At 41.7% G+C, this 20,717-nt stretch overlaps 1 protein-coding gene across 2 annotated transcripts in view; it reads left to right on the top strand.

Moving 5' to 3' along the window:
• SLC9A7 (solute carrier family 9 member A7) overlaps positions 1-20,717 on the top strand; it is a 106,511-nt gene that overhangs the window by 71,796 nt on the left and 13,998 nt on the right. Inside the window, exons 12-14 of one of the 2 annotated variants that reach the window (XM_084870580.1) lie at positions 2,448-2,601; positions 10,171-10,230; positions 13,535-13,598. In XM_084870580.1, the coding sequence (XP_084726706.1) occupies positions 2,448-2,601; positions 10,171-10,230; positions 13,535-13,598 (278 nt within the window). The remainder of the gene's footprint in view (positions 1-2,447; positions 2,602-10,170; positions 10,231-13,534; positions 13,599-20,717) is intronic. The other variant, XM_084870581.1, reaches the window with a different exon arrangement.

The raw sequence follows: 20,717 nt of genomic DNA, 5'->3' as shown, positions 1-20,717 counted from the left end.
TAGGGATGGGATGTACAGGAGGCAAAGTGAGTAGCTGCCCTTTAACACCATGCAGTGGCTCTTGGGGGCCTCAGAGAGTCATACCGAAACCACACCAACTAGCCCTGTTCAGCAAAGCAGTCACTGTCTAGGATTCATTTGCATCTGCCCTTAAAGGTACAGCCTGTGATCATGATTTCCTCTCACTCTGACAAACAGTTACTGAGCGTTCTCGTTTTATAAGCCACAGTTTTAGATTGTGGAGGATACAGAAACCAGCCTTGTGCAAGGAGCTCACAGTCTACTGGGGGTGGGTGGAGACATGTGTACAACGTGATTTCTCTGAAGAGAAGGGGGTGAACTGCACCAAAGAGGTACGGAATAAATGAGGAGGAGAGGCGGGCCAGGGCCATCTTCACAAAGGGGTAACCTTTGAACTGAGCTTGGAAGAAATGGATTTCAGGAGGCAGCAGGTTGGAAAGGGAAGAAATGTAAGACACATGGGGTAATGCAGAATGGAGGTGAGGTTGAGAAGGAAAATTACATGTAAAGTGGTATGAACCTTTAGATTGCATTGGATCACCTGTTGGGTTGGTTAAAGCAGAGGGTACAGGGCGGCCTCAAGAATTTAAATTCCTAACATGCTCTCTGCTGCTGCTGGTTGGAGGACCAGGAAGAGCTGCAATGCTGTGCCACTTTGGGTCTGGGAAACAGGTTTCTGAGGAGGACAGTGACAAGATGCTCCTCACATGTTAGGAAGGTGCTGGTAGAAAGAGAAAGTGAACTGGACATAACTCAGTTACCTAGCTAAACTTAAAACAGGTTCTTCCCCTTCTGTACTAAAAGTACACAGTGCTGTTTAAAGATATCTCCTGTCAAAATTAGTTTCTGCTGGGAGGGCTCACTCTTTGAGGCCATAACCTACCTGAGGTTTCACTTTCATATCGCTTACAATGTTCACCTAATAAAAGTAAGAAAAATACAGCACACGTTGTCTCTTTCTGATCCTCTGAGTTTTCTTCTTTGAGATAACATCTCTTTAGAGGCTTAAATATTGATCGATTGATCAATGACATAACTGACTTGTAGGGCAAGGTAGATCTGTATAAATATTTCACTACCACGGGTTAATGGAAAATATTAACCTTGCTCAGTTTTTTTAGATAACTTTTAGGAAGTCACTCCTTTTTTTTTTTTTTTTGTAAATTGTAGTGAAGTTCTCAGATTAATTGTGAAATGATTGGAAAAATGGGAAGATCTATAAACAGATACAGTGGGCATAACTTTCATTCTCATAGACACACAATCTTGCTCATGGTGAATAGGAATTTAGACCAAATACTGTATGTGTTAAAGACCATGGATTCAGTCTTAACTATAGAAGAAATTCTGAGCATGGTATGGGGAAGGAACAAAAGAACTCAGAAAGATAAACATGAAAATATTAGTGCTCAGCCAAATCCGTGTGTGCCTGTGTTCATATACCCAGAGGGCTCGGAATGGCTTTCACAGGTGAATGCTTATAACTTTGAACCCTAAATAACCACCTCAAAGAATTCCTTTCTTTTCAGTAGTAGACCTGTATTAGAATGAATTGTACTCATCATTATTATTATATTCCTAGTTTTTGTCAATCAAATTTTGTGAAAATTTGTTTTCTCTCTTTTATAGAAGGACCTCCATGACAGCCTTAATTTTTTCCTTGTGGTCTTCAAAGCATAAAATATTTGTCACCTTTTGCAGAACAAGTTCCCAACCCTTGATGTAGATCAGGTTATATGGTTACTTCTCTGTGTGGCCTTGCTAGGGAAATGCTGAGCTGTTTTGTGGTTCATAGTACATGAACCACAAGTACACATTTGACATAGTCATATCTAGCATGTTTCTGATGCTTATGACTGTAATGCATTGGTCATGCTTGGATCACAGACTTGGAGAGCTTAAATTATTTCTTACATTTCTTTTGATTTTATATGACTAGCAGGAGAATTATTTCAGCAATGCAAGAGTTTATTCTAAAATGTGCTGTGCACACTACTGCAGTATTTCTTTTAAATATATTTTTATTGATTTCAGAGAGAAGAAGGGAGAGAGGAGAGAGAGAGAAACATCAATGATGAGAGAGAATCATTGATTAGCTGCCTTGCTCCCTACCAAGATTGAGCTCACAACCTAGGCCTGTGCTCTGACTGGAAATCAAACTGTGACCTCCTGGTTCATGGGTTGATGCTCAACCATTGAGCCACACCAGCCGGGCTAGTGCGGTGTTTTTATCATTGCATTTGGACATTTTGCAAAAGAAAACTTCTAATAGGAAAAAATGATATTCCTTTAAGATTCTTCTTTCTGAATAAAACAGCTTGGCTCCGGAAATACGAGTTTATGAGCCCCGAGAGGCAGCAGTGGATTTGAGGTCATGCTGTCATGTGTCCTTATAACCAGGAGATCTTCCTCTTTGGTCCCTGCAGGCCTCAGGGGAGCAATGGCATTTGCACTGGCCATCCGAGACACGGCATCCTATGCTCGCCAGATGATGTTCACGACCACCCTCCTCATTGTCTTCTTCACCGTCTGGATCGTTGGTGGAGGCACAACACCCATGCTGTCCTGGCTTAATATAAGGTTGGTTTGAAACCGAGGCCGGTTTTGTGTCCGCACCACTCTGGGCACGCAGGATGTGCTTTAGCTCAGCGCCTGGAAGGTTTCTACAGTTTTTTTTTTTTTTTAATTTTGTTCTTGAGAGAGATTAAAACGGAAAATCCATAAAAATTCAGAGTAGTGAATGTTCCGGGAGAAAAAAAATGTTGTCATTAAAAATTTTGTTGGTGTAAAAACACAAGGAATGAGAAACACCGGGACCTTCTAGAGCAGCAGGAGTCCAAAAAGTCTTAAAGTGGCGGGAGAGAGAATAGACATTTCACAATTAAGTTTTGATGTTCACAATTAGAGTTTTGTTTTGGGAGGTAACTGCTGTGCCTCCTTTTGCTTGAGTGCACAAAAGAGGTGATAGTCCCTGCAGACCCCTCCTCTGTGACAGCCTCATGGACGTCGCCTCCCTGTGGATTTGCTGCTGTGTCAGGATGAAGGGGCGCTGGCCTGAGTTTGCTTTTTGTAAAAGAGCATGTAAACGTCAAACTTGGCTGCTGAGCTCCGACACCCTGGTCATGAGTACATAGGAACAGGGAATAAGGGACCTGCAGCCCCCCTCTGGCTCTGGTTTAATGCAAGTCCCTCGTGTCTTTGGACCTGAGTTTCTCTCAACAGTAAATCAAAGCGCATTGTCACATTTCCCCCAGGAAGCCTTCAGCTCCAAGCGAGCACCCTCCATCATTGGAGGAGCTCTCGTCACCTGCCTCAGTTTTGGGTCTGTGGAGGGTGACACGTGGATGGTACAGAGACGTGAAGAACGCGCTACAAAGCCACAAGGCGGCAATGCTTTTTCCATTCTCTGCTGGCTTTCAGTTTGTGTTTCCTTGTCTAGAATGTAGAGTACATGGGACTGACAGCGGCCAAGCATGCCCGGCTCAGAGGAGAGGAAAGGACCTCGCAGTCATCCTTGGAGTTAGGAGAAGACGGAATTTGAGAGAAAAGCCTTCCCCTTTGGGCCTTTCATAGTGATGGCAGGCAGGGGTCTGGCCACTGCCAGTTCTACCATTTGGGGGCTGGCATGTCTCAGCCTCAGAGCTGCAGTGGATCTGCAGAATCTCTGTGGGGCTTATCAGTGATAGTCACTTAATAGCTAAAACGTGCTGCTGGTGGTGTTTAAGATGCCACATGTATATTAAGGTAATTCTCATAACATTCATATGAGGGAGCTACCGCTATTGTCTTCATTTTAGAGTTGAGAACACCGGGGCACAGAGCAATAACTTGCCCAATGTCACAAAGCTCGAAGTAGACGAGTTGGGATATGAATCCAGGCCACAGAGTCCACACTCTTAACTACTATAGTGCTGTGACTGCCTGCAAGAAGGCTTGCTGTGTTAGGGTCTTTTTTTATGTTGTAAAATTTGGATTATTAGAATTTCAGTTTCTTGGCATGAATCTTAAGGAAAACAGTGCATCTGTGGTAATATAAATCCAGAGAAGAGAATTTACAGATTCTTGGCTTGAAACTTGAGACATCTTTGTTCTGTGTAGCAGATTAAGAACCGGGAAGGAGGTTTATCCTACACACAGTGGGGATCTTTGCATTCAGTGACCTCTGAGATAACTTCCTGCTCCTATTTGGTCACCCAGTAGTTACCCTGGAAGCTCAGAGACTGAATTTTTAATGCTATTTTATAAGTCCCTTTTTGCCTCCTCTAACATATACAGGATCAAATAATTTTCCACTGAGAATAGAGAGTTGACTTGTGACATTTTGCACTTCTCATAACCCTGTTCAAGAAATGGGACATGAGCCCTGACCGGTTTGGCTCAGTGGATAGAGCGTTGGACTGCAGACTGAAGGGTCTCAGGTTCGATTCCGGTCAAGGGTATGTACCTTGATTTGCAGGCACATCCCCAGTAGGGGGTGTGCAGGAGGCAGCTGATTGATGTTTCTTTCTCATAGATGTTTCTAATTCTCTATCCCTCTCCCTTCCTCTATGTGAAAAAGCAATAAAATATATTTTTTAAAAAAGAAAGAAATGGGACATGAAAACAGTCCTACCCAGAGCTGAGAGTGTGGGCAACTTTCGCTGAGGCACACAAGCAGTAAATGTATTAATATAATTAATGATTGGATTGCACTCAGAACATAGCACTAGCACATAGCAACGGGTCAGAGATGACTATGTGCATGACTGTGTGTCTGAGAGATCATTTCCCTACATCCTTGCCAGCATTTGCTGTTATCACAATTTTTTCAATTCCGCTGTTGTAATAGGTATGTGGGGTACGTCATTGTGGTCTTAATTTGCATTTATCTCGTGGCTAATAACGTTGAACATCTCTTCGTGTGCTTATTTGCCATTCATACATCTTTTATGGTAAAATATCTGTTAAAATATTTTATTTATTCTAGATACTAGTCTAGATGTGTAGTTTGCAAACATTTTCTCCTAGGCTGTAGCTTGTCTTTTCATCCTTTTAAAAGGGTCTGCCATATAGAGGATGTTAATTTTGAAGGAGACACTTTGTCATTTTTTTCTTTTATGGATTGTGCCCTTGTTGTCATGTCTACGGATTCTTCATCAAGTCCCAGATCTCCAAGATTTCTTTCTGTATTATCTTCTAAAAGTGTTTTGCTTTTGCTCTTTACATTTAAGTCTGTGATCCATTTTGACTTAATCTATAATAATAAAACTGTCATATGCTAATTAGACCGGACGTGCTTCCAGATGACCTTCTGGATGAAGCTGCAACAGAGGGGGCCAAGGCAGAGGTGCCATGGCAGCGGGCAGGGGCCAAGGTAGAGGCAGCAGAGGGGGTCGAGGCAGAGGCAGCCACCGTGGCAGAAGGGGCTGAGGTAGAGGCGGCCACAGTGGCAGCAGGGGCTGAGCCCCTTGCACGAATTTCATGCATCAGGCCTCTAGTTTTTATATAAGATGTGAGGTTTGGATTGAGGTTTTATTTTATCTGATTATTGCTATCCAGTTGTCAGCACACTTAAAAAAAAAAACAACAACTATCCTTACTCCATTAGATTATTATTGATCATTTGCCAAACATCAGTTGGCTGCATGCATGTGGGTCCATTTCTTTTCTGCTCCATTGACTCATGTGTCTATCTCTCCACATGTACCACACTATCCTGATAACTATAGTTATACTAGAGGCCTGGTGTACGGATTCATGCTCCAGTGGGGTCCCTCGGCCTGGCCTGAGCCCTCTCGCAGTCCAAGACCCCTTGGGGGACGTTGGAGAGCCAGTTTTGGCCTGATCCCCGCAGGCCAGGCCAAGGAACCCTGCACTGGGCCTCTAGTATGCATATAGGATCTTTGGTTAATCTCTTCCAACCCTCCCCCTTCCCCCTTTCCCTCTGAGATTCATTAGTCTGTTCCATGTTTCCATGCCTGTGGTTTCCACTCCTGCATTGAGCATCTGCCCCCTGGTGGTCAGTGTGCATCATAGCTACTGGCTGGTTGGCTGGTTGCTTAGGCATATATATATAGACTTAGCATCCGGTAGAGTGAGTTCTTCCACTTTATTATTTTTTAGACAATCGTAGCTATTCTAGTTCCTTTCCATATACATTTTAGAATAAGCTTATCTATATCTTTTTAAAAATCTTGCTGGGATTTGGATAGGAATTGTGTTAAACCTGTATATCAATTTGGGAAGAATTGACACCTTTACTCTGTTGAGTCTTTGAATCTATGATCATGGTATTTTTCTCTCTATTTATTTAGATTTTCTCTTATTTCTTTCATAAGTATTTTATAGTTTTCAGTATACAATGCCTGCACATGTTTTGTTAGATTTACATCTAATTATTTCTTTTTTTGAGCAATTGTAAAGATTATTCAACCTTATTTTCAGTTTCCATGTGTTCATTGCAAAGATATAGAAACACAGTTGGTTTTTGTGTGTTGATCTGCTGTCCTGCGACCTTGCCAAGCTTACATATTAGTCCTAGAAGCGTTTTGTTTTGTTTTGGGGTGGTTTTTTTGTTTGTTTGTTTGTTTGTTTTTTGTTTTAGAGTCTTTGAGATTTTCTATGTAGGCGATTGTGTCATTTGCAGATAGAGATAGATAGAGATGGCTTTATTTCTCTTTCCCAACCAGTGTTCCTTTTATTTTCTTTCATTGATTTTTTTTATCTGGCTAGGACATTCAGTCTATGTTGAATAAGAGTGATGTGAGCCGAGACTGGTTTGGCTCAATGGATAGAGCGTCGGCTTGGGGACTGAAGGGTCGCGGGTTCGATTCCAGTCAAGGGCATGTACCTTGGTTGCGGGCATATTCCCAGTAGGGGGTGTGCAAGAGGCAGCTGATCGATGATTCTCTCTCATCGATGTTTCTAACTATCTATCTCTCTCCCTTCCTCTCTGTACAAAATCAATAAAATATATTTAAAAAAAAAAAAAGAGTGATGTGAGTGGACATCCTCGCCTTGTTCCTGATCTTAAGGGGAATACATTCTGTCTTTCACCAATAAGTATGATGTTATCTGTAGGGGCTTTTTAAGATGTTCGTCATCAAGTTGAGGAAGTTTATATCTATTGCTAGTTTTCTGAGATTTTAAAAATCACACACAGATGTTGAATTTTATCAAGTGCTTTTTCTGTGTAAATTGATATGATCATATTGTTTTTCTTGATTAGCCTGTTAATATGGTGGGTTACATTGATTAATTTTCAAATATCAAACCAGCCTCACTTCTCTAAAGTAAATCCCACTTGGTTGTGGTATATTTGTCTTGCTAGAAGTTGGTCGATTTTTTTTTTTATCTTTTCAAAGAACTAGCTTTTTATTTCATTGATTTACTGTATTGTTTTGGTTTTCAATTTCATTGACTTTTGCTCCTATCTTTATTTCTTTCTTTCTGTCTAACTCTACTCTGATAGCACAATGAAGCAAAGTATGTCATTGGTGGAAAATACAGTGTCATTTTACTGCAGCATATATAAATGTGTGTGTGTGTGTTTGTGTATATATATACTGGAATTTACAGAGATTACCTAAAAAGAAATTCCCTCCAAAATAAGGAAATGAAACTGATTGTTTTTTTCTGGCTTGTGACTTTATTATGTTACTCAGTGGCCATAATCATTTATATAAACCAGATTCTTATTCTAAAGTGATTCAGAAACCCCCTGAAATTCAGCATGGTGTTTTGACCTCTGTAACCTCAGATCAACACCTGCTTGTTTTTTACTTCTTCAGGCTGCTGACAGAGGCCCTGCTCAGAAATCAGAAGCCCAGGGTAGGACTCAGAATTCAATGATAAATAATTGAGAGTTAGCTGTGATTTAAAAGCATGGCTAATTTCTAGTCTGTGTATAAAGTAAAAATGAATATAACCACAAGTCCAAAGCCAGGTCACTGATTGCCGGAAATTCAACTTACCTTTTACAATTGGTATTTTGTGATTAATATTTTAAAACATGGTGGCAAAATACTCATATTGTTTTCTGTAAATGTACAAACTACATAAAATTTATCTTAGTCTCTTACGCAAGTCTTGCTATTCACAAAGGACAAAATTTTGGCAACTAGGAAAAATGATCACAGGATTATTTCAGCATGTGTCCTGAGTGCATTTTGATGGCATGGTGGCTGTCTTCTTGGAGCCCCCAGCTTAGGTGACACACACGTGAAGTGGTGATTATGGTGGGGGGGGGGGTGGAATGGCGCACACCCACACAGTCCAATGAACAGATAATCCTTCTACCTGAGAGTGTAGGAATACAATCACTCAAGGACGAGTTAGGAAGCCCTGTCCCCTATAATTTTGTTAGACAGAATTTATGATAAAGCTCTTTGTAAGGTGGCTTAAGGAATAAAGGCTGGGAGAAGCCCTGAGCTCTTTATGTAATACTGTGTTTTCCCGAAAATAAGACATCCTCTGAAAATAAGACCTAGCGCAACTTTGGGAGAAAAAAATTAATATAAGACACTGTCTTATTTTCGGGAAAACAGGGTAGCATTTGTAACTGGATATTTTTAAGGAGTTTCAAGATGACACATTGTAATGAAAGGCAGCATCCTGGAAGGTGAAGAGCTAGGGCTCTGGCACCTAACAGACACAACCGCAGTCTTGGTTCCACCATATTCTACCTTTATGACCTTGGGCAACTTATTTAACTCAGTTTCTTTGCCAGTTAAATGGGGTTGACAATAGTGTGAGGATAAAATGTGGTGATGAATACATGTGATAGGGAATTTTTTCATTCACTGTGCCATCTGGCACATGGTAGACATTTAGTCTATTTTAGCTATTAACATTGATAATCATGTTATTGCTACTGCTATGATTACTATTATTATTACAAGTGGATCTTACATTTATGGGATCTAGATTGCTTTTCTGGAATTTGTATTTTTTAACACTATAGTAATATGTATAGTCTGGATAAGTCACAGTCTGAATGTGGACTAAAAGTAACACTTTAAGAAGCATCACCTTTTCACTTGCATATTTCAGGAGAGATTCGTAGCTTGAGGATTTGGGCGTGTCTAGAACAGTGTTTCTCAACTTTTTTTTTATTATTGCCCCCACCACCCCCGGAGCCTTTAAAAATGTTTTCCTCAGTTTCAATACCATAGTAAAATTTTAGTACCACTGTTATTTTCCTTTTTAAGGAATTCAATACCATAGATCTAGTATATATTTATTTATATACCATGGCACAAATCATTGTAATCTCTAAAAAACGTTTTTGTCCTATAAGAACAAATTTTCACACCCCTGGGGATAATATTCCCCCTCCCCCATTGGGAATACATGATCTAATGCAGTGGTTCTCAGCTGAGGGCAATTTCCCCCCAGGAACATTTGGCAATGTCTGGAGACATTTTTTGTTGCATCGGGGTACCCACCCCAGTGCTTATGGGTGGGTAAAGGCCAGCGCCCAAAATATCAATAGTGCCAAGTATGTGAAACCTTGCTCTTCATGTAATGGTGAAATGTAAATGCACTCTGAAGAAGCCAGCAATTATTAAGGAAGGTGAAAAGGGACCATGCCAGTTCTAAGGTCACGAGGTAAAGAGAAGAGCAGAAGTTGGGTTCCTGACCTTCAGGTTGAACACATAGACAATGTGACATACTTATCTAGAAAAAAAGGCCATCCCTGTCTTCCTAACTATTGTTGCTGTTTTCAATAATATAGTGCTTTTTGTTCTTTCTGTCAAATATGTGTAAATGCTTCAAATATGTGTTTAGTAACAACTTTGTTTTTTTTATTTTTGTATGGCTGTGTCTTGCTCTATGAAACAGATGAGTTCCTGAAAAATTGCAGAAATTCATTTCCTGAGTTGCATTTATTCCTCTGATTTCATTTCATTATATTTTGAGAGGCTTATCTTCATTCTAAATTGATCCTCATTTGACCTGGCTTCTAACATTGTTGCTTTAAATGTAAATTTAGCAGCCCCTCTGCCTCTCTAGGTTTTAGAGGGTAGGGATAGTGTAAAAAAGAATATGGATTTATATTTAAAGTGAGACCGTCTATTCTTTGATGGACGTGGTCCAGGTAATGTGCCCAGAGCCCCTGGCTCCCCTATTGTCCTTGTCACACTCATGTTCCCTTCTTCTACTGCCCAGAGTTGGCGTCAAGGAGCCCTTTGAAGAGGACCAGAATGAAAACCATTGGCAGTACATCAGGTGACACAAGGGCATCCTCAGAAACAAATTAACTGGGCCTGGCTTTCCCTCTCTTTCTAACCTCTTTCTAACAGATGTTTTTCTTTATGCCATTTGTCTCTTGCTTTCTTCTTGTGTGTGCCAACCCTCTGCCCCTTTTAGCAAAGGGGCAAGAGGTCAGGTCAAGTCTAATGATTTTTCCACTCTTTCTCTCGGCTGGTTGATGTATCTGTTCCTGAGATTGTGTCTCCTTACCCCACATTTTGAACAGTGCTGTCGAGTGTCTCCTTGTACAACTGGCCTTAGTCTTGAGAGCAACACATTTGCAGAGCCACCCATACTTTCCCCATAAAATTCTGCTTATTCTCTAGTAAACAAGGCTTCCAACTTAGAAAGAGAACTAGAATTTTATATTTCAGCCATGGCTGGCATATGGCTCACACCATCTTAATTAAGTACTATTTTAGTTTTCTAAGTATGTTTTTGTGTATTTGTGCCTCAACATGGTGAATCAGAAGGTACAAAAAACAGGTGTTTTTAAACTGGAAGATAATTAAAGGCTCTTCTAATGCAATTTGTTGCTCGGTGTGCATGCAGGTTTTTGATTTGATTATGCTTAAGGGTGGTGATATTGGACAATCAGAATGAAGACTTTAATGTTCTTTCCTTTCTACATCTTTAATCAGCATGCTTTCTTCCTGGTCTGATTTTGGGTGCTGCTCAATAATATAAATGCAAAGTAGGCTTGAACTCTACTCTATTCTTGGCATTGGGAAAGTATTTCACTCTTTGAGCACAGCGAGGAAAGCAGATATAGCTGCCATGTTGCATGGATCTTGAGATATCACTAGGCCCTGGATGTATACTGTAATGGCAAGCATACAATTAATTGACATGTTTAAGTTTCCTGGGTTCTAACTCTTTTCTGTTTAAAACTCACACACAGGTTTATTTTCAGAGATCTGACCTTAGATACGGATTAAGTTGCAGAGGAAACCCCCTCCTTTGAGATTTTCCACTTGTAAAAAGGAAGTGGAAAGTACAAATTATTACATTTGGAATGTGAGAGAATTCATATTCTGATCTGTTGTTCAAGGTTTTGTATGAAGGTGCATGTATAATGTCTCTCAGATTATTTAGGACCTCGATCATTCAAATTAAAGTATAGTTCTAAACTTCTAAATTATAGAAGTTCTAAAGTTTCTGAAAATTTACAGCATTTTATGATAGTTACTCAGAATGTACATATTATACCAGAAGAGGAATTATTCATTTTTTATTTAATCATTCCAGAATGAACACATCCATTTTATTCCTTATTTTCTCAGTTGGTGTGGGATTTCCACATTTGTCTCATGCTTATTGAAAATAAGGATAAGTCAGCCCGGCTGGTATGTATCAGTGGTTGAGCATTGACCTATGAACCAAGAGGTCAAGGTTCGATTCCCAGTCAGAGCATGCCCAGGTTGCGGGCTGAACCCCAGTAGGGAGGTGTGCAGGAAGCAGCCGATCAATGATTCCCTCCCATCATTGATGTTTCTCTCTTTCCCTCTCTCTTCCTCTCTGAAATCAATAAAAATACATTAAAAAACAAACAAACAGGTGAAGGTTCAGGATCACAGCTAGACATTCAGTTGGTGACCTCTACCTCTTTAGAACATTAGACACTTTGGGTGCACTGATACTCTGGTGTGACTTTTGTGGACATTCCTGGGACCTCTGAATTAGATGGATTTCATATAAAAAACTCTCTGTGAGATTTATTGACCAGAATCCCAGGATAATGTCCAATTGGAAGGATAAGACTCCATTCCTCAAAAACTCCTGCCTAGAAGCAGCCTATAGACACAGCAAAGCCCATCTAATTCACTACAAAGGTCCCATCAAACCTCAGGCCCATGGGGAGGAAATATGACACTAAGTACACTATGGATTTTAACTAAGTGCTTAGAACAGTGCTTGGCATAGTAGGTACTTAATAAATGTTTGCTGAATCCATGGCTTCATCTTGTGAGTATAAGCTTTGCTTTCATCAAAATATGGGGTAACTGTTACTTTTTCTTCTGTACCCGCCTTGTCCAGGGGCATGCACCTTGGGTTAGTGCTTAACAAGCCTGGAGTAAGAGAGTAGAGTTTGGTTGTGCAGGTGGGGTGCTTCTGTGCTGTCTTCCATTCCCCTTTTCCATTAGCCTCTTTTCTCAAGAAATATGCTGGACATCACAGGTGGGGAAAAAGGAAGGAACTGAGGAAAAGTAAGATATGGATCGACATGCATCCACATGCATCCACAGGGCTTTGTGCATCTGCTGCCTGCTCACCGGTGTCAGCACCCTGGTACTGGACTGGAGATAACAGCCCTGGTCAAGGCCATTCAGCACCTCTCTTCAAGCTCCAATCAGACCTGCTGAAAGCTGTGTTCCCTTTACCTTTTATAATGCTATCTGTTCTTTGTGACACTGGAGGAAGTGAGGGAAGACAGAGAATTTTCCTGGCATCTTTGTTTTTGCCTTCATTGTTCCATTCTATCTGTGTCAGAATCAGGAAGGCACAGGGATAAAGAATTAACAGACACAAAGGGCAACAGTTGTTATGTTACTAAGCTAAGATAGTGTGCTTTTATGAATTTGCTATCAGTGGATTTTGGCACTTTGCTTTTATCACCTGTCTTCAGTTATAAGTCACAGGTCATCTCTGCTGTGGGAAGATGTAGAGGCACCAGGATAAAAAAAAAAGTTAGATATGCGTGCTGAAGTATTTAGAGGAAGTGTCCTGATGCCTGTGACTTTACTTGAATTCACCCAAAAAATAAGATGAGTGATAGAGAGATAGATGGAGATGTAATAAAGTATAGCAAAAGATTAATGGTAGAATCTAGGTGGTGGGTATATAAGTGTTCACTATAAATTCTTTCAACACGTCCTTGGCTATCTGAGAAGTTTCATGACAAAAGGTAGGGAAATAAAAGCAGGGCAGGGCAGATGTGAGGAAGCAGTGGAGAGGAAAAGCCTGGAGCAGTGGGACCCACATTTTTAGGACAGACAGTCTGGCACAGGAAGGCAGACCAACATTACCAGCTGGTGCTGTTCCTCAGAGGCCTTGCTCGGGGTGTAAGCCCACAGGATGTATTGCCCCTCCTGTCCCTGGGATCCAGTGTAAAACCTCTTTCTCATTACCTTTGCATGACAGTCTTTCTCCTCTTCTAGCTAATCATGCCTTCTGCTTCGGGAAGATGGTCAGCCTCTTGCCAACTTTCAGCCAGAACGGCCGCCATGGTCCAAGCTAATGCTCTCTATTTTTCTCCTTGTCTCTCCCTGGTGACTTACAGAGTTGGTGTTGACCCAGATCAAGACCCGCCACCCAACAATGACAGCTTTCAAGTCTTACAAGGGGTAAGTCACAAGACATGCTTCTTCTCAGGGAAGATAGTATTAAAAATAGCTCAAATGTATTGAGCATTTACTACCCACTAGGCACTTTACATGAATCCCCTCACTGTGATCTTGACAAGGACCTTGTGAGAAAGATACTGTTATTCCATTTTACAGATAAGATATTGAAATCTGAAAGTTTCAGTGAGTCATGTAAGGCCAGAGAATTAGAAAGTGATGAAGCCAGGATTTGACCCCAGAGACAGTGTTCATAAACAACATATTAAAGAGATGGGTCAGGCTGGGGAGGAACCTGCAATGGCCTCCCCTTGACTGGAATCAACCTGGAATCCTTCAGTCCGCTGGCCGTCACTCCATCCACTGAGCCAAACCGGCCAGGGCCATACCTTTTTCTGACCTAACCTTGGAAGTCTCACAGCATCACTGCTGTGAGTTTCCATTGGTTATAACGAGTTGCTAGGGGCAGCCCAGATTCAAGGGGAGGGGATAGAGACCATAACCCCTTGATGGGAAGAGTGTCAATGAAATGGTCAACATGTTTTAATGCTGCCATATTACCCTGGTTGTGGGGCTGGAAGGATGACTTTGTCTCCAGGTTTTGCTCCTTTCCCAGGCTGGCATTTCCTGAGCATGCCAACTGGAGGAAAGGAGAGTTATAAGAACAGAAATTTGATTCCAAGATGTTGTTATTTGCCCTTGGAAGTCAAGGACAATTTTGACCAGCATTGAACATGCAGTGCTGAGCATAGTTCCTGGTACCTGAGGAGCTCGAGGGGTATTTCCTGGGAAGGTGCAGGCATGAAGCAGTGTAGTAGGAAGCTTTACTGGCCACATGCACGTGTTGTCTGTGAAGCCATGTTGAGTGTTGCTTTTCCTTCCAGCCAGCATTGAATTAAACACATCATTGCACTTCATTCAAGTCCGGTCTACATATTTCAGATTCCATCAGATCTTCTGAATGACTCGATCTACCAAATCCCAAGTGACAAGTGTTGCAAAATGCAGTGCTGTGAGGGGGGCCAGAGGATGCTTTTCTGATTCATTTCTCTTTGAGGATGGTCACAGCCAGATAAGGCATTCTTGGTGTTTATGACCCTTGGTGTTTATGTCTCTTAATGAACACAAAGCCATGTCCTTTGAAAGCTCTGGGCATTTGGGGAAGAGTTTTCAATGAGCTACATTGGAGATTTGGTACCCACCCCAGTTGTGCTCCCGAAGACCTTTGCGGTTATATTAGAATTGGCCATCACAGCAGTCGGGAACATGTGGTTTCAATGAGAAGTTCTTTTCGAAAAGTTGCTGTGATTAAGGACTTCAGTAAACAGGGTTCTGGGAAACTAATTCAGAACATAACTGTTTATGAGATCTGAAAACTCACCCTGAGAAAACCTGGGCAAAGAGTGTGATGGATGTCTTTATTTTACTTATGGCTCTGGTAGGATATGACCGCCCTATTCCAAAGTATTCTCCACAGACCTACTGCCAGTCCAGATTAATTTTATAAGAAAAGCCAGCCAATTCCAGCTGGATAGCCAGGGTTTAGAGAGATTTCATCTTGACAGTTCATATCTCCCAGCCCTCTTGCTGTTTACTATTGCTCTTTCCTTTGGACCCACGCATCTGTAAAAGGAAATATGGGAAATGGTTTGGTTGGTTTGCAGCTGAACTTCTTATACTTCTCATAGGAACTGCACGTGGAAACAATGGGCTTCTGACCAGATTTAGTAACAAACTTGCTGATTCTTATCCATGGAAATGTTTGAGAAAGCAGGAGGTCCTAAGTGCTAAAGCAGTGGTCGGCAAACTCACTAGTACAACAGCACAACGACCGCCATTTCTTTGGAGAGCCAAATTTTTTAAACTTAAACTACTTCTAATGCTACTACTTCAACGTAGACTCACTGAGGCCGTGGTATTTTGTGGAATAGCCACACTCAAGGGGCCAAAGAGCCGCGCCGCATGTGGCTCGCAAGCCGCAGTTTGCCGACCACGATGCTAAAGGATCTGGCAGTGCATTTAGTCCATGAAGTGACAGCTGAGATAGGCAAACCTTCCTGGGTGGGTAAACTCAGTGACTCAGTGTTCCTGACAGCTCCCTGGAGGGCCCTTTGGACCGACTGGAAAAGGGCACAGCCACTCGCCCTGCACAGCGAAGGACAGATGGTCCAGCCCTAGCAGAAGCTGTATTACAGCTTCCCTTAAACTTTCCATCTTCCAAGTCTCTCACACAGTCATGCAGGGGCCTCCCAGTCAGTTCCCTTGGCATTTCAAGATTGCTGTCAAAAAAAAAAAAAAAAAAAAGATGGAAAGTTAAAGGGAAGTTAAACTTCAAGTTTGGTTCCTCAGGACAAAAAATGACTCATGCCCTTGTGCAGAAACAGCCCTTTCTCTAAATCCTCCCGGCCTGACCTTGGTACAGTGAGCCACTGACGGCCGTGCTGGGAGTACTCAGTGGTCATGTGAACCAGTCAAACAGGGAAATAAATGGGCTTCTCATTTTTGGGTGAAATCCTGGGTTTTCGCAGCTTCCCCTGAAATGGATCCAGATCACACACTCCATGTTGTCATGAAACTGAAATGAGAGGTGGAGAAAGTCCAGATGTTTGTTCTCCATTGGAAAGAAAGGGCAGTTCTCTTTACTTCCTTTTTCCCTCCCAATTTTATTTATTTATTAATTAATTATTTTAATTATTTAATTAATTATTTTAATTATTTTAAATGTGATACCTTTATTGATTAAGGTATCACATATTTGTCCTCAACCCCCCCTCCCCATTTCAATCCCCCACCACTCCCTACTCATGCCCCTACCCCCCTATTGTCCTTGATCACTGGGTAGGCTCATATGTGTGCATATAAGTCCTTTGGTTGATCTCTCCCTTTTATCCCCACCCTCCCTTTGAGGTCCAACAATCTGACCCATGGCTCCTTATCTCTGGGTCTGTTCTTGTCCATTAGTCTATGTTGTTCATCATTTCCCCCAGATAAGTGAGATCATGTCCTACTGGAAATATAAGAATAAAAAATGAGACAAGCTATAATCGTTATGCTGAGAGGCATATGAATCAGTCTGTAGTGAGTTTCTTTCTGGGCCACCAGTTCTTTTGAGACCCAATTTCAATGTCAAACAGTTCCTTATGTGTTACCTCCTTTTGTAAATGATCTTTCTAAAAACAAACAGAAAAGTGACATTTGATGGGAAAGCATTTATTTTATATAGAGCACAACTTTCCTCACTAGTCTAGAAGCCCAAGGTTATAAACAGTCCTGGCTACAGGGCTACAGAATATTAGCTCGTGTGGGTGAAGGAAGGGAGCTGTTAGCTTGAACGTTTTTGGCTTTGGGTGAGGGAAGCATAAGACGATTGTGGGCAGACTTGAGTTTCATATCCCTGGCAAGTTTGACTCATTAAAACAAAACAAAACAAAAAACCCAGTTGCTTTGTTTCTTGAAGGTCTTGGTGACTTTGTGACAAAAACAAAAACAAGTGCAGCTGGAGGCAAACTGCCCAGGCTTGGAGGTGGCCTCACACCCCATTCAAGTGGGGACTTTTCATGCCAGAGCCAACTGAGATTTATGTTGGCTGGACATGCAGACACACCATTCACTTCCTTCCCCGTGTTTACAGAAGAACACTCATTGATGACATTTAGCTAAGAGCCCGAATCTGAATTTGTCCTTTATCATCTCAGCAGGACAAGGTCCCAAGCCGGATATTAGTGGAATGTGGAGGACAGGAAACCTCTGTGTTAGCAGAGCATTGTCTCTGTGTGAGTATGTGTGTATGCACACAAGTGTAAAAACTGCAGAAAATCAGTGGTTCGTAGTTGCATTGGCATAGAACTTTCTGGGCAAGTTGGATGTGTCTGTTTCTGGGTTCTTCAGATTTTCTTACAAGCTGAAATCTGATACCCACTCACTTAAATCTTTAACTTCAAACAGTGCTAAAGTACCTTTCCTCAAATGCTTATTTTCTCATCCCTCTCCCACCACACCTTTATTTTTGTTCTTCTTCTTTTTAAGATCTTTAGAGAGGGAAGGAAGAGGGAGAGAGAGAGAGAGAGAGAGAGAGAGAGAGAGAGAGAGAGAGAGAGAGAGAGAGAGAGAGAGAGAGAGAGAGAGAGAATGATTGATCAGCTGCCTTCTGCACAATTCCTACCGGGGATGGAGTCCACAACCCCTCAACCTGGGTGCCCTGATCAGGAATCAAATGTGCAAACTTGAAGGTGCACGGGACAACACCCAACCAACACTGGCTAGGGCTTGTTTTGTTCTGATTGCCTTCTGCTATTCTCTGTTTTTCTTCTTAAAGTTCAAAATTAACATTAAGTTATTCATTCAGTTGATAAATATTTATTGAGCATCTGTTACATTCTAGACATTCTTTCAGGCTCTGGAAATAGATCAGTAAACAAGACAGATGAATCTTGGTCCTTAAGGATTTGGTGACGAAGTGATGGAGGATAAGGGTGGAGAGTGGCAGAGATGAGTTCTTGGAGGCCCTCATCTGCTTTTCCTCTAGAGACTGTAGACCTCTCCTTCTGCTGCCCCAGTTGTCCCTATGGACCAGCACCAGAGCTTATTATAAATGCAGATTCTCTGGCCCCACTTCAACCCCAGAATCTGAATCTTCATTTTAACAGGGCTCCTAGGAGGGTTGTGTGCACTTTACAATTTGGGAAGCCCTGGAGTGGACTCCGTGGAGCTCAATTCCCTGTTTTTAAGCTCTTTTTTGCTCCCTTTTGAGAAATCTTGGCCCCATCATCCTAGGGTCAATGAAAAAGACCCAAATCTAGTTGCATCATTTATTTACTCATTTGCTCTGCATTCAGTTTATATTCCTGCTATAACAAATTACCATAAACTTTCCAGCTTAAAACAACACAATCTTACAATCCTGCAGATCAGATGACCGGTGGGCTCCACTGGTGTCTCTGCTGCAGGTCTCTCAAAGCCAAGATCAAGATACCAGCAGGGTTGGGCATTGGGGGAGAAGCCACTTCCAGGCTCATTCAGGTTGTTGGTAGAATTTAGTTTCATGCCCTTGTAGGACAGACGCCCCATTTCCTTGCTTGCCATTGGCCCCGGGGATCAAACTCGGCTCCTAGAAGCACCTGCAGTTTTTGGCTTGTGGTCCCCTCCATCTCCAAAAGCAGCAACAGTGAGAAGAGTCTCTGCCACGCTTTGAATCTGTTCTGCCTCTTCTTTCACTGCATCTCTCTGACTCTTAAAGGGCCCCTGTGATTACATTGGACCCCCCCCCCCCCAGAGAACCTTCAGTCCACCTACAAATCTTTGGGGGGCCCAGTATTTTGCTCCATCTCTGGGGGGGGAAAAAAGCATAAACTGTTCTCATATTGTAATGACCTTACTTTAAAAAGCTTTTTAACAATAAGAATAAAATGAAGTCTAATTCTACCCTGAAATCCTTATTCACTAGTTCTAGAAAAATTATTTTGAAAGCAGGACTTTAAGTTCTTTAATCTGCTTTCTGTTTCTTCATCACATTTGTCACCATATGTGTAGCTGTCTCCCCTCTGGAAATGTGCTCAAGGGGCAGGTGCTAGGTTTCATTCCTCTTTTTGTTTCCATTACCCAGCCTGGTGCCTGGCAGGCACACAGTTGGTGCTTAATGGATGCAGAAGAAATAAATACTCTTTGTTATATACTCAACAGTTGTTGATAAGCAGACTTGGTGGTGTTTATTCTTGAAGGGCATTTTCCACAAATGATGTCACTAAAATGTTTACAAATCCCTCATGTAACTCACAAGAACAGAGAGTAGAATGGTACCCTGTTTCCCCGAAAATAAGACAGTGTCTTATATTAATTTTTGCTCCCAAAGATGCGCTAGATCTTATTTTCAGGGGATGTCTTATTTTTCCATGTGCTAGGTCTTATTTTCGGAGGATGTCTTATTTTTGGGGAAACACGGTATTTACCAGGAGCTGGGGGAGTTAAGGGGATATTTAAAGGTACAAACTTGTAACTAAAAGATGAATAACATCTGGAGATATAATGCACAGCACAGTGACTATCAAAAATGCTGTATTTTAAACTATAAAGTTGCTAAGGAACTAGATATTAATTGTTCTTACCACAAACAATAAGTCATAACTATTGAGTTGATAGAGGTGTTAGCTAACACTGCAGTGGTAATTATACTGAGACTAGGGGCCTGGTGCACAAAGATTCGTGCACGGAGGGGTGGAGAGTGGGGGGAGGGGGTGTCCCTCAGCCCAACCTGAATGCTCTCCAATCTGGGAGCCCTCATATGAGCGAATTGTCTGAGACTCCAACCTAGTTTGTTTTGTTGCTCACATAATAATGGAGGCATTTTTTTCTTTGCTCCATTGTTGGTGATTTCCTGGAAGTTTTAGGATATCTTCCCTTTAATTTTTCCTACACATTCTGATTTTACTTATGTCTCTCACCTTTGCTTTCCCTCCATTCCTCACCACAATAGTAACTTGCTCCAGGTTCACTTTACTCTGGTGTCTAGGAGATCCACCTGCCACCAGAACTACTATTCCCAGAATTCCTGGTGCTCCCCACATTCTTGGCTTTCCCTTCATGCCTTGTCTCTGTCCCACGACCTCCCACTCTGCCAAGTCTTCCGAGCCACCAGCTCTCCTGCTCTGCTCTCTGCCTATGCCTGTGTATGCAAATTAACCCACCATCTTTGTTGGGTTAATTTGCATACTCAGTCCTGATTGGCTGGTGAGTGTAGCGGAGGTACAGTCAATTTTACATGTTTCTCTTTTATTATATAGGCTATGTAAATGTATGAAAGCAACACATTGTACACCTTAAACATACCTGATGTTATATATCAATTATATTTCTATTTAAACTTGCACAGTCACACAGCAAAGGCAATGACACAGTCATAACTAGAGCTAGGATTTGGAACCAGGTAGACTGTTTAGAAAGCCTGTAATGTTCACATCCACACCTCTTGGAGTGCTCTGTTTCCTTGAAGGGAACATTTCTCAGAGAAGACGACCTTGTGTAGAGCCTTGAAGGATGAATAGGAATCAGCCAGGTAGGTGTTGTGAGCAGAGAAGTTGAGAGTATGACAGGGTGTCCCAGGTTTTAGAAGCAGCCTGAGATAAAGAT

Source organism: Pipistrellus hanaki (genome assembly GCF_964339955.1).
Source record: "Pipistrellus hanaki genome assembly, chromosome: X".
Lineage (NCBI taxonomy): Eukaryota > Metazoa > Chordata > Mammalia > Chiroptera > Vespertilionidae > Pipistrellus > Pipistrellus hanaki.
This window is presented reverse-complemented; position numbering and strand designations above follow the sequence as displayed.